The sequence below is a fragment of the Arachis hypogaea genome, chromosome 20 (genome assembly GCF_003086295.3).
Source record: "Arachis hypogaea cultivar Tifrunner chromosome 20, arahy.Tifrunner.gnm2.J5K5, whole genome shotgun sequence".
Classification (NCBI taxonomy): Eukaryota; Viridiplantae; Streptophyta; class Magnoliopsida; order Fabales; family Fabaceae; genus Arachis; species Arachis hypogaea.
Window position 1 is genome coordinate 137,218,503 of NC_092055.1, and position 13,898 is coordinate 137,232,400.

General features: G+C 27.6%; 1 protein-coding gene across 2 annotated transcripts; it reads left to right on the forward strand.

The window, feature by feature from the left end:
- The first annotated feature begins 6,346 nt into the window (after positions 1 to 6,346).
- On the forward strand, positions 6,347 to 13,689 carry LOC112782669 (agamous-like MADS-box protein MADS2). 2 transcript variants are annotated; one of them, XM_025825168.3, is made up of 8 exons: positions 6,347 to 6,970; positions 9,880 to 9,958; positions 10,426 to 10,487; positions 11,168 to 11,267; positions 12,274 to 12,315; positions 12,418 to 12,459; positions 13,121 to 13,257; positions 13,336 to 13,689. In XM_025825168.3, the coding sequence occupies exons 1-8, from the start codon at positions 6,786 to 6,788 to the stop codon at positions 13,430 to 13,432; spliced, it is 744 nt and encodes a 247-aa protein (XP_025680953.1). In that variant the 5' UTR covers positions 6,347 to 6,785; the 3' UTR covers positions 13,433 to 13,689. The 2 variants fall into 2 exon arrangements, with proteins under 2 accessions (XP_025680953.1, XP_025680952.1); XM_025825167.3 differs by having other exon boundaries at positions 6,646 to 6,970; positions 10,423 to 10,487.
- Positions 13,690 to 13,898: the final 209 nt, after the last annotated feature.

Sequence of the window (13,898 nt, forward strand, 5' to 3'; positions counted from 1 at the left end):
AGAGAACAATTATGAAAATAACAGTAAAAACCAATCATCAATCATAAAACAAGTTAAAAACAAGTAATTGATTTTTACCACCACCAGCCTTGCTAACCTAATTATTTTAAAATTGCAATGACAAAAGAAGTTAAAACTCAAACAAATTAAAAATAACTTGAAAACTAATTCAAAATTTTTTAAAACAAGTACTGAACAATATTATTCCACATAAATAAACACTCATAACTGTAACAGATTTGTTATTTGGGTGATCTTTCTTGTACTATTCTCTGAACTCAAACTTACAAAACGAAAACATAACCAAAAATCAAGAACAAACTAAAAATCATAATGAAAATCAGGAATAGAAAACATTAAGAACAAATCAGAATAAAAATCATAAAGAGATAATGAATTTAGAAATCAGACATTTCAAAATAAAATAAAATAATAAACCTAAAATAAATCCTAAAATCGAAATTAGAATAAACAAAGAAAAAAAATAAAATCAGAACAAATCCTAAAATCCAATAAAAATATAACAAAATAAAAATAAATAGGAATATAGGCATACATCATAAATTAGGGTTTAGGATTTAACTACACTATACTAACTAGTGAGTGAGATGCCCAGAGATAGTAGTAGCGCAGAGGACTTTTCTAACGTAGTAGTAGCATGGACAATGACGCAGTAGCGGTGGCAGTGACCAATCGGCAGGCTACATTAGGTTTTTTTTTTATAAATTGCAAAAAAAAAAGGAAAATGGAGGAGGACAACCTAACCTGGAGGGAGGAATGAGGGACCTCCGGTGACACAATAAGCAACGGCAGCAGTGGTAGGAGTGATGAAAATGGTGGTGACAGAGAGACCAACGCGACGCAAGGAGTCCATGCAGTCTTTGGAGGCTGTTTGTGGCGCCGGCGCTGGCAAAATGGGGGGTTGTTGGAGGTGGTTTGGGGGAGAGAGAGGCAGAGAAATAGAGGAAGAAGAGGTTTAGAGAGAGAGAGAGAGAGAGATAGAGAGAGAGAGAGAGATAGAGAGAAAGAGTAGGTGTTTTAAAATGAGGGGGAGGGCGCGTGATTCCAATTTAGGGCAAATTTTTCGTCGGATTTACCGGCGGATAAATCCGACGGTAATGAATTGAGCATATCCAAAATTCAGCGTTCCGTTATTTGAACTTTGTTAGCAGATAAATTCGATGGTAAACCATTGCGCGTGACCAAAACGAAGCGTTTCATTAATTGAGCTTTATCGACAAATTTGGTAATTCTGACAGTAATGATCGTGCTAATTTTTTTCTCCAAATATTACCGTCGGATTTATTGTCAAAAAATTTAATCTGACGATAAATCTGTCAATAAACCCACTGCTAACGTCTGATGTTAAATCTGATGATAAATTCGACGGTATTTACTTTTTTTTTGGTAGTGAATAGAGATATTTCTTTTAATTTTCTTTTTTTGTTTCTCATTATTCTTCACCATTTTATTGTTAATAAATCAAATAAGTTACATATTGTTAAACAAAATATAGTGATTTGTGTTGAATTGGAATAGGGTGATTGGTGGGAGGTTTTGTTTCATTTGGATATGTATAGATTAGATTGATTTAGCGGTTGTTTATTGTGTTATATATTCTAATTATGTTAATTTAGCAGCGGTTAGATAACCGCCGCTAAAAGCCAAACGACTACCAATATCTCTCGTAGCGGTCGCATCAACCGCCGCTATATTTAATTTAGCGACGGTTTGTTACAACCGCCGCAAAATTTTCGCCGCTATCTGCTGGCATTATTGTAGTTGTAGAGATAATTTGTTCGTAGAGATATAATTATTTACGTTGCTTCTTTTTATTAATTTAAGTATTTAAAAGAAATAATTTTATGACATGAAATTAGAATTTTTATAATAAAAAAATTTAGAGTTTGATCTTTATTATTCTTTAATAGTGTAAAAATAACATAAGATAAATAACAAGAGAAAAAAAATTTATATAAAAATTCAAACAAATTCAAAAGAAGTTTTTGAAGAGATATGTAGAGATACAGTTATTTATAATATTTTTTCTCAATTTAAATTTTTAGAAGAAATAATTTTATGTTATTGTTGTTTACATGAATTATTTTGTTTTGTTTATATAATTAGTTTATCTTTTTAAGAATTTATTATTTTGAGTGTAACCTAATGCTTTACTTATCAAAAGAAAATATATTTACGAGTAAAGTGACAATTAAGTTTTTAAAAATTTTCACTTCAAATGATTAATTAGTCACTGATAAAAAAAAAATACTAATTTAGTCTTTACCGATAGTAAACGGTGAACATGTGATATTTTTTTATCAATTTATTATGTAAAATTTAACGGTAGTGCAGTGTTTATTTTTACTGTTAACGGATCTACTGTAACATATTTATTTATGAAAGATCGTCATATAGATAACAATTTTTGGAATAAAATTTTACTTGTTTTGATAGGATTCCTGATAAATAGAAAGTAGTTGATAAATATATAAAAATTCAAAAAATAATAAATATTTTACTATCCAAAACTATATTGTTTCTATGCTCACGTGACAGCAACAAAATACGTATCATTATAGATAATAAAATACATAGATATATAACTTCATTTTATTTTGTATTGTCTATTAACAAAAAGATATATATGTTCACTGTTAATTATTGTAGAAAATCTAATTAGTATTTTTTTTCAAAGACTACATAATCTAATATTAAAATTTTTAAAGATTTAATTGTTACCTTACTTTATATTTATCAGGATCGGGCTAACTTAGATCCTAAGTTAGGTTAGTTTAGAAAAAAAGATTGTAAATTTTTAATTGGCAGTCATCCAACAAACTAATGGTGGGATGTTGGTACTATGAGATTTTAACGTTTAAATTATTAATATTCTAAGAGATGATGTATAACAATTAAGATTAGATATAACTACTTTAGGCGTATGTTAAATTCTTTATTTATAGTGATTAGATTTCAGATTCAGAACATCTAGAATTTCTCGATTAGTGTTCTTAGTATTCGAATATGAATCTAAGAACTTTGCGTATAGACTGCTGCACCCTAGAAATAACGTTATTAAGCCGGTGACCATCTTACCGGACTTGGTCAGAGAGCTAACTTGCAACAATATTCTTCCCCGGCCCCTTCCTCTAGCATTTCACAGAATCACAATATAATTATTTTTAAAGAAAACTTTCTCATAATTATAATTACATTTCACTATTATGTATAACTAGTATTGCTTCTATTTCGGATTTCTTAACCCAAAGGTTCTACCTCATTGGCTCATTTGATATAGGTGCTTCATTAGTTGATTATTTCTCTTCTTTGTCCAAAATTAAAGTCCCCTATAATTTTTTTCCCATTAGTAGTCTTTCATTTCATCAAAGAGTGGAAGAATAAGTCTATTGATATTGACATAATCTTTTGACTCTTCTAATATATTATTTTTGAGTTTAATAAAATTTATAACTATAGAAAAAAGATCTTGTCAAATAGAGATTTTTTCTTTTGACCATCTTTCGATTATTAATACGATATATAAGGATTGCTACTATAAAGAGTATTATATTTTTGATCGTGAAATATCAATTACTTGTTGAACCTGTAAATTATGTGAAAAATAGAATACTCCAAATTCGTAAACGCTTGCGACATATCTTACACATGCAAGTCGAATGGAAGGTATTTTTCCAGTGGCAGACGGGTGAATAACACATAAGAACTTGCCTTTGAAAGAAAAACAACAGCTGAAAATGGTTGCTAGTACCGCGTAAGCTGAGAATCATAAAGAGAAATCTGTCCGAAGAAGAGCTCGCGAGTCTAAAAGTAATCCAAAAAGGATTAAATATGTGAATTCGTTCTTAAGTCGTACTTATATCCATTATAATCTGGAGCTGTAACTAGATGACTCACATCACTATATATTTTTTTAATTAGTCTTTGATATTTTATTAAATTTTTAATTAATTTTTATTATTTAAAAATATAATTAATTTTTTATATTAGACAAAATTTGTAATTAATATTTTTACTAATTGTTATTTTAAGAAAAAATACAATAATTTTAAAAAATTTATTTTTAAAATATTTTATAGCTTTACTTCAAACACAAAAAACAAATATTTCAAGAATATTTTATATTCATATAAAACAATTAGAAAAGATTAAATTAAACTTTTTTTTAATCTAATATAGACTTAATTATAAAAATTTAATTAAAATTTTGATAAAGTTATAAAATAATAAATAAATAAATAAGCCTTTCTTTGATGGATCTCCTCTCTGATGTAACCTCTCAGACAACCTTTGCATCCTCATTTGAAATCATAGAAATGAAGAAGTTTGAAACTTAGTATGAACATAGAAAGTGGAAGCAAGCATCACATAAATATATGGTACATATAACATAGAATATTTAACAAAAATAAACAACAAATAATTGTTCACAAATTTATCCAAATAGAGAAAACAAGCATTTACGAACTTAAATAAAATAGATTATAATTATCAAATCAATATCCAAATTAAACTTGAAATTCATCTATTGTTAAAAGGGAAAATTGAAGATCGATGATCCATGAATCACAAAGATAAAAGATGAAATTGAAGGAAGAATCTGGAGGGCAAAATTTTGAATATTAGAATAAGTAATAACAGGTTTGAAAGAGGAAAATAAAAGCGTAAAAAAAAAAAAAATCGAACTAAATATGTGTAAGTCAACTAATTTAGATGTTACTTGTTCGCTTAATTAAATGAACGAAATTCGAATTCTACATTATATATATAGCGATCTGTTAACCAACCATAAATTTTTAAATAAAATTTATCATATTAGTGTTTGTCTTGTCAAATAAAAAAATGCCGCAAAAAAATGTGTGCAAGACCATTTTTTCTTGTTAAAAAAAAAAGAAAATAAATTTATTAAAAAATAAAGTAGAAGAGTATTGTATAGAATTCGAATTGCTAACCATATCATTTGAATCAGAGTAATTCGAACTTCCCTATGCGTAATTCGAATCATGTAATATCTCACCATATAATTTAAACAATTTTATTAAAAAATTATCATGAATAGTTTTTAATAAATTTATTTAAATTATACCATAAAAAAATATTTTATTCTATGCAAAATAATTTAAAAAATGGCTTAAAAGATGTTAGAAGTACTATAAAAATTTGTAATGTCCTAATAACTTAAGACATTAAAGAAATACTCCACATAGTTACTAATAATTTAGAAATTAAAGAAAAAATATTTTTATCATGTATTTACCTAAATTACTAGAATATTACAAACTTTTATAGTACTCATAACATCTTTTAAGCCATTTTTTAAAATTATTTTGTATAGAATAAAATATATTTTTTAATTATTTTGTATGGTATAAAATATTTTCTTTCATTTCTAAATTATTATTGACTATGTAGAGTATTTTATTTAAAATTTGAGTACATGCATGTATTTACCTAAGTTATTATAACATTACAAATTTTTATAGTACTCCTAACATTTTTTAAGCCATTTTTTTAAAATTGTTTTGCATAGGATAAAATATTTTTTGTACTATAATTTAAAAAAATTTATTAAAAAAATTTATTAAAAAATATTCATGAACTATTAAAAATGGACAGAAAAGTATTGTATGGAATTCGAATTGATAGCTCATTAATATTTTAAAGAAGTCTCGTAATTAAATATTTTGTTAGCTTTTTTTAACGTATGAAATAAAAATATATATTTTTTTAAATAAATTATTAATTTTTTAACAGCATAATTCGAATTATACCATGAATTATTGTGTGTAATTCGAACCAAGCTGGTTCAAATTATGTGTGTGCGTGTGTTTGTGTATAATTCGAACCAAGCTGGTTCGAATTATGTAGAAATGAAATTCGAACCAGCATGGTTCGAATTATATAAAAATATGATTTGGCTTATTGCTGAAACGATTTTCACTTTGACGTATTTACGTTACATGATTCTTGACTTGGCTTATTAAGGTTTTTTACCCTCAAAAGAATGCCCTAGATTTTTATTAGTAACATTAAGACATATAAGCCAGCTGTCACCACGCGCCAGTGCGGTACACGCGTATCCCCAAATTCTTCGGGAAAGAAAGGAGCGTGCGTTCCACGTAAGAATCCTGAAAATGGGGAAAACAAAACTTTCCAAAAATACCATAGCCGAGTAAAGCACGATGAAAAGAAACTTATACGAAACCGGTAACTAACACAGTAATACTAACACCAACCTTTTCTCATCAACAGTGGCAAATATATATATATATATATATATATATATATATATATATATATATAAAATAATAATAAAGAAAGAAAAAGAGCCGAGAGAGGATAAAAATCCAAGGTAGAGAGGATTTATGTCATTTGTGATTTAAGTTTAACGCAACAAGCTTCTTCTTTAGGGCGTGTTTGTGAGTTGTGACCTTTCTTCGTTCATTTATTTTCTATTTCTAATTCTATCTCTTCCTTCTTCTCTTTTATATATATATTTTTTTACTTTCTCTCTCGCTCTAGGGCTTGAAAGTCTTGATAACTTAAACTCTTAAATCCAAGTAAGTAACGTTTAATTATTTTCCAAAAAAAAAGAAATTGTTTGAGCTGTGTTTTCAGTTTTCACAAAATTGGGGCTGCACTTGTGTACTAACCCAGAAAAGCAGAATCGGAAGGTATATATAAAATAAAATTGAATATAAATAATAAATAAGAAATAAAAATAAGTATATTAATTAAATTAGGAAGTTTTAGTTAGTTGGGGAATGGGAAGGGGAAGAGTGGAACTGAAAAGAATAGAGAACAAGATAAACAGGCAGGTGACGTTTGCAAAGAGGAGGAATGGACTTCTCAAGAAAGCTTATGAGCTTTCTGTTCTGTGTGATGCTGAAGTTGCTCTTATCATCTTCTCTAACCGCGGAAAGCTTTATGAGTTTTGTAGCAGCAATAGGTACGTCTGTAATAACTAATAATCATCCATGAGTTCCTTCTTTTATTCCTTTTTTTTTCCCCTTTTTTTTTTTTTTGTTGACCTTTTATTTATTTATTTTTAAAATATTAATTTCTTCTTTTTTTTGGCTCGACGTGCTTGCGTTGAATACTCGATCGAGATCGATCGATCGATCTCCTTTATTACATGAATTTCTGGATGATTCTTTGATTGATATGATAGAAGCTAGGTTTGATGGTTGTATTGCGTATGAGCTGCACTGAAATAATAATAATGGAAGAAGGCAAGTGTTGTGTTTGTGTTTGATCTTTTTGAATGTACGGATAGTTGTTAATGAAGCTTGATTTGCGAGATCTGGTTATGGAGTTGCATGATTCGCTCAATATCTGAAATTTTCTCTGTTGTCTGTAGGTTCTAGTAATTTGTTAGATCACTGTAGACTAGCTTTTCTCCCTCCTCCTGCTTTTTGGGGATTTTTCTTAATTTCGTGTGTAATTTTAAATAATCAACACAGAGGCCAATCTGTCTTTAATTTTCTTGTAAAGACATGCTTGATTGTTTATTCTTTTCATTTCTTGATTTTCCTTTGAAATCTTCAATATGTATGTGAACGTGATGCTGATATATACATACTAGATTATATTGAAATATTGGAATGATAGATGTTGGTATATTAATTAACACATCTTCCAAATGAAGCAGGTCAGGGATGTGAAAATCCATCAGAGTTTTTGTACCAAAAGATAAAAAAAAAGTTTTATAAATTTAAGTAACATAGAGTGGTTGATTCTTGCTTTCTAATTCATAAAAAGAGGGGAAAATAAAAAAAATAAAAAGAAGGATTACAAATTCATAATATCATTTTTGAGCTCCCATGCAGTTGTATTTTCTCCTTCCCTAGGTCATGTTAATATTCTGTTACATTTTTATGATGAGTTCAAATAGACTTTTCTATCTCTCACTATTAGAGCTACCTAGCTAGGTGGTGATGAATTTATGGGTACTTCAAAATAAATTGAAATGACATAAAAAAAGGAGTTCTTTTAATTAAGGTATTAAACTTTAATTTTCACAAGATACGTTGCTTTATGGTAGATATATGATTTTATTAGTATTTATTTTAATTGTGTTTTACTAAAAGCATTCTTTAAGAAATTAAAAGTTAAGAAGTTTAACTGCTAATTTATTGAATAATTGTAAAGTTTAACCTTAACGAACGTCTTATTTGTTAAGAGAATCCTTTAAGATTTTTTTTGGGAACTGATTTATAGTCTTTTTAGAAGTTATACTCTTTAGTTTAATTAATTCTTAAAGAGGAATGCTAGGGGTCAGCAACTTTTGGAATTTATAGCCATCAAATAGCCATCAATGAGGTTTTTAATGGTGTGAGATTAATGTAAGATTTCATCCAATGGCTCACTCTTCTTTGATGGTTACATGCTGGCCAGAATTTGATAAAATTGCTGCCCCCTAGACTTTTCCATTCTTAAATTTTCTATGTAAATCAAGATGTTTCTCCTTAGAATATCAAGGTCAAGAAGTTAAATAGGTCACACAAACCTTCATGCAATAATTTCCCTTCATTCTGGTCCTCTTCCTTCTGTGGTGATGAGTTATCTTTCAAGGAAATATGACATCATTAAGTATGCATATTATTTGTCTATCTTTTAGAATAATGTTAGATGCATATTCTCTTTATGTATGTTATTCGAGTTGATATAGCCAAGGCTAAGAATATAATGCATGATGCATGAAGTTGTTCTTGATTGAAACTACTAAATTTCTGTTTCTTATTTCAGGTTGTAAATCATCTATTTGTTGATGAATTTTACAGTTTGGACTACGGTAGCTATACATTTAGATAGTGCTTGCATGGTAACAAAAATAAGACATAAATTTAGAAGAAAAAAATAAGAAAAAGAAATGTGTTTGGATAAGTTAAAAATAAGAATAGGATATATATTTTTTGATATTTTCTTAGGTTTTTCAAAAATAGAAATAAAAGAGATACATATCTTTTGTTCCTTTATTACCAACAAAAATTTAGCCAATAGTAAATCAATAAGTGTTTTTAAATTGTACTTTATATTAATTAATTATTATTAATTAGTAATTATTTAAATTTAATTTTTTAAAATACAAAATTAATAATTATTATTTATAATTGTTTAAAATTAATTAATTAAAAATTATTTACTTATACTTTTTCATATTAAAATTCATAAGGTTACCCATACATGAAGATAGATACATTGTCCACATAATTTGCTTATAGTTTGTTTGGTTTACCAAAATCAAGTTTTTAAGAAGAAAAAGAAAACATGTTATTAAGGCATTAAGTTCTTTTTTCAAATTGTAACGAGCATCCTAAAATATGTTGAATTAAAAAATTGTGAATCTCTTTTTTTGTGAAAGAAGAAATAAATTTTTTAATGACTTTCTCTAGTCTCTTTAGAGAGCTTATAAAGGATCATGAGTGTATCTCTTAACTTCACCACTTTGAGAAATAATATTATTATTATGACTATATTTCTACTCTTATTATTATTCACCTTAAAATGTGAGGGTAAAAGTGATATGTATAAATTAACATATAATCAAACTTATCTGAACTGATAATGTATATTAATATTAATCATTATGCGTCATAATCTATGTGCAGTATAAAAATCTAAAAAGACACTCTCATTGAAAATATATTATATCTTCAAAAGAGTACTGAAAGTATGCAAAATCAAAATTAGAGATATGAATATGATAAGGTCACCATGCTTATTTTCAACATTAATTTAAAGGGTGTTGTTCTTTGAGTAACTAGTGTACTACTATTCTTATCGTATATATGATATAACACCATACATGCACCATAATCAATGTAACAATTCTTTCTTTTATCTGGTGTGAATCAGCATGCTCAAAACACTTGAAAGGTACCAAAAATGTAGCTATGGTGCAGTAGAAGTCAACAAACCTGCCAAAGAGCTTGAGGTAATCACTTCATACAACTTGATTTATTGTTATTATTATAGCATTTCAAAAAGTTTAAAATAGTAAATACTAGAACTATCACAAATTTATCATAAACTAGTATTTTTAATCGTTAAATTTACAATACTGACAAATTTAATTATAAATAAATAAAATTAATTTTATATTTATAAAAGATAATTTTTATGTGATAAAAATATTTAAATATTAATTTTATTTATATATAAATTTATTAATATTTAAATTTTTATATATAAAATAATATTTTTTTGTGAATGTAAAATTAATTTTTTATTCATTATTATATTTGTCAACATTTTAAACTTTTATAAATAAAAATAATAGTGTATTCTATTATATTTATAATGTAAATTTTTTCTCATGTAATTTAGTATATATGTATTTCATTACACATCAAGTGGGATTTTGTTAGTTGTCATTTGTTTTGTTGTATTCTTTTGTAGCAGAACAGTTACCGTGAGTATCTAAAACTGAAAGCAAGATTTGAATCTCTTCAAAGGACTCAGAGGTATTTTATATACAGAACTACCTTTTTGGCTTAAACGTTTATGTAAAAATTTAGTACATTTTTTAATTTAATGTATCTATATATATTTAAATTCAGCCAACAACATACTAAACTTTTATAACTTATTATTTCCTAATACATAATTTTAAGCTATAATAAATTTTTATAAATAAACGAAAATATTTTCTATAAGTCAAATATTTAATTTATTGCATTTTTTTAAAAACAAAAGTGATTTACTATTCAATAAATGGTCAAAATTAAAATACACACAAAAGAAAATAGAGATAGAATAAAAATATATCTAAAAAATTTAAAAATAACTTGATATCCCCAAAGATCAAAGATTGATTAGACAAGTCAAAACAGTTATTTTAGTTGCATATGCAAATTCAAAGATAAAAACAAACAGAAAATGAGTTTTTGATCTGTTGTATCGAGATTTAGGAAATTATAAAGTATATGATTGTAACTTTATATTAGACCAATAAAATGTTATATAAGAAAAGGGAAGTTTTGACTTACCAAAACAATTCAAAATGGTTTAGGTTTACTTTTGTTTAGTCTATATTCTATTCTTTTGTATGTCCTTTTCTCTATTTACTCTTTATGATGTTTTTCATCATATTCATGTACGGTTTCATACTAAGACCATGGCATTTTTGTCTCTTAATTTGCAGGAACCTTCTTGGTGAAGACTTAGGTCCATTAGGCACCAAAGAGCTTGAGCAGCTTGAGCGTCAACTTGATACATCTCTCAGGCAAGTCAGGTCTACTAAGGTAATAATGCAATATTTAAACCATAAATTAACCGCTATTTACTCAACTTTCTAATTAATATATATGATATACTTCTTAAATTAAATTCAATAAATTTTTATATTAATATATACAAAGAAAAAAATAGCGCTTTGTTTCTTTTTATTTTATTGTGGATCATTTTGTATATTTTGTATGAATAGCTAATTAATACAACATACCTCGTTTATTATATTAAATAGATTTTGATGTCATGAATAATGCGGTTTTGCTCCATGTAGAGGAGGGGGAGGTCTCTATTAAAAAGCAAAAAGTTATATACTTGGCATTCTTCATAAAATATTTTGGCCCATCTTCGAAAAATTTTATGCTAGTATTATGACATGGTTTAATTTGCTAAATTCACAATTCCAATTCCAATGGTTCAATTGGACCTTTTCATGTTTTATTTGCCACTCGTTATCGGTCTTGTTTAAACCCCCAACCTCCAACCCCCCCCCCCCCACCCCCCCGGGAAAAAAAAAATTGTTCAGTCAAAATTATAAAGTTTTAAGCCACAATAAAGTGTTGTCTTTTGTTAATGTAAAATTGGTCAAGATGATAAATATTTTAATTAGTGATATTAGAATCGAGTTATAGCAATGGAAAATTCCTCAAAATCTCTATTAGTCTTCCCCTTTATAGGACTTTAGCCAAGTCGGATGTCGGTAGTTCAATTAGAACCACAAATAAAAAATGTTGCTTTCCATATGAAAGATTTTAACAGTTCTCTAACATCTTTATTAGATAGGGGAATTCAAAGTTCAAGCAGTTCTTTTTGAAAATCATAGTAATCAAATAATAAGGACTGGTAAGGAATTAAAAAAAGAAAATGCATAAAACATAAATTTTATTAAGCATTGAATACAACTAACAAACCAATAGTAGAATAATATTTCTAACAATTATCTGACCTTTTACCTATTTATTATTTATTTAGTTTCTTTCTTTTCTAATTCTTTTTGTCACTATCTTCAATTAATTTCAGACTCAATTCATGCTGGACCAGTTAGCTGATCTGCAAAACAAGGTACAACAAGATTTTCCTTTTAATTAAATGCAATAATATGAAGCTCACTTTATGTGGTATTGCATAATACTTCCAAGTTCCAACCCCTTTCTTAATTTACAGGAACAGATTCTGGTGGAAGCAAACAGATCTTTAACCATGAAGGTAATATTGTACCAATCCTGATTTTGCTTCTCTGTTTCTGCATAAATAACTTAGATTGCTCTAGGCCAAAACAGGTTGGATATTTGAAACTTGAAATATCTTGCATATGGCCCTTAAATTGGTTTCATAAGAGCATGAATGAATGGTATAAAAATAAATAATTAAATAAAAAAAAATTATTTGATACTACTGATCTGATTGTCCTGTTGCCTAATGCCACTCTACATTTGCTGTATTTTCAGTCTCATTACTCTTTGCAATCATTTATCTTTATAACAAGTAATTTGTGTGCCTAATTTTGAATTGTTTAAGTATGGAAAATTAATTTTTAATTATCTAATATTAACTAATTTTTTATTATAAAATTATTTTTTTAATTTTTTTAGAGGTCTAAGATATATAATTTAAGATTTAAAATGTAGAATAAAAAATAATTTACAAATTTAGTTAATATTGGTCTTATAGAAAAAACTGACTCCCTAATTGAACTCATCCAGCTCAATCCAAAGAATGAAAAAATACATATAACGCATAATTCATTGGTTAATGCATCTTCAATCTTTGTTCTTCTTTGTTGTTATTCTCATCCCATTAAGGCTTCTCTGCTAAGTGCTGATATAATGGTTTGATTCATGCATGGCACAAAAATCTTTGTTGGCAGCTGGAGGAAATCAATTCAAGAAACCAGTATCGGCAACCGTGGGAGGCCGGCGAACAAAGCATGCAATATGGTACACAGAATGCTCACTCTCAAGGCTTTTTCCAGCCTCTGGAATGCAATCCCACATTGCAGATAGGGTAACCTAAAACACTTTCTATTTTTGAAGACCATAAAGAACGTTATCTCGAAATTTAACACCTAGTACTTTGATTCAGTCCTGATTACAGGTACAACCCTGTAGCTTCAGATCAGATAACGGCAACAACTCAGGCTCAACAAGTGAATGGATTTGTTCCTGGATGGATGCTTTGAGCTAAAGCTCATCAAATCAAAATATATTTAGGTGCCTACATAAAAACAAACACCTTAGGTGTAAAAGACAAAAATGCCTCTTGGTGTTTCACAATCAATGTGTAAATGCTGGAATGTGCTTTTGTTTTATTTTGTTTTGGTATAAAAAACAGATGTGGCTGGCTTAAAACTCTGACCATAGACATATGGCAATGTAAGAAGTCATAGACTCTTTGAATGAGAACATTATCTGAATGACCAGTTTGATTTTCCTTGTTTCTTGCTAGCCCCAAATACCATAAAGCTATTGCATGATTTGGTATTCTCCACTCAAAGTGTGACCTCCTCGTTAAAAAAAGCAGCCAAGTTAAAATGCCCTCAAGCTTCTAAATTTCTAAAATCTTTGCTTCCTTTTTTCTTGTGACTTGTGAGCATTTTATTCCAACTAATCCTATGAATTTTCCTTTTTTCTATTTTTGCTTCCCCA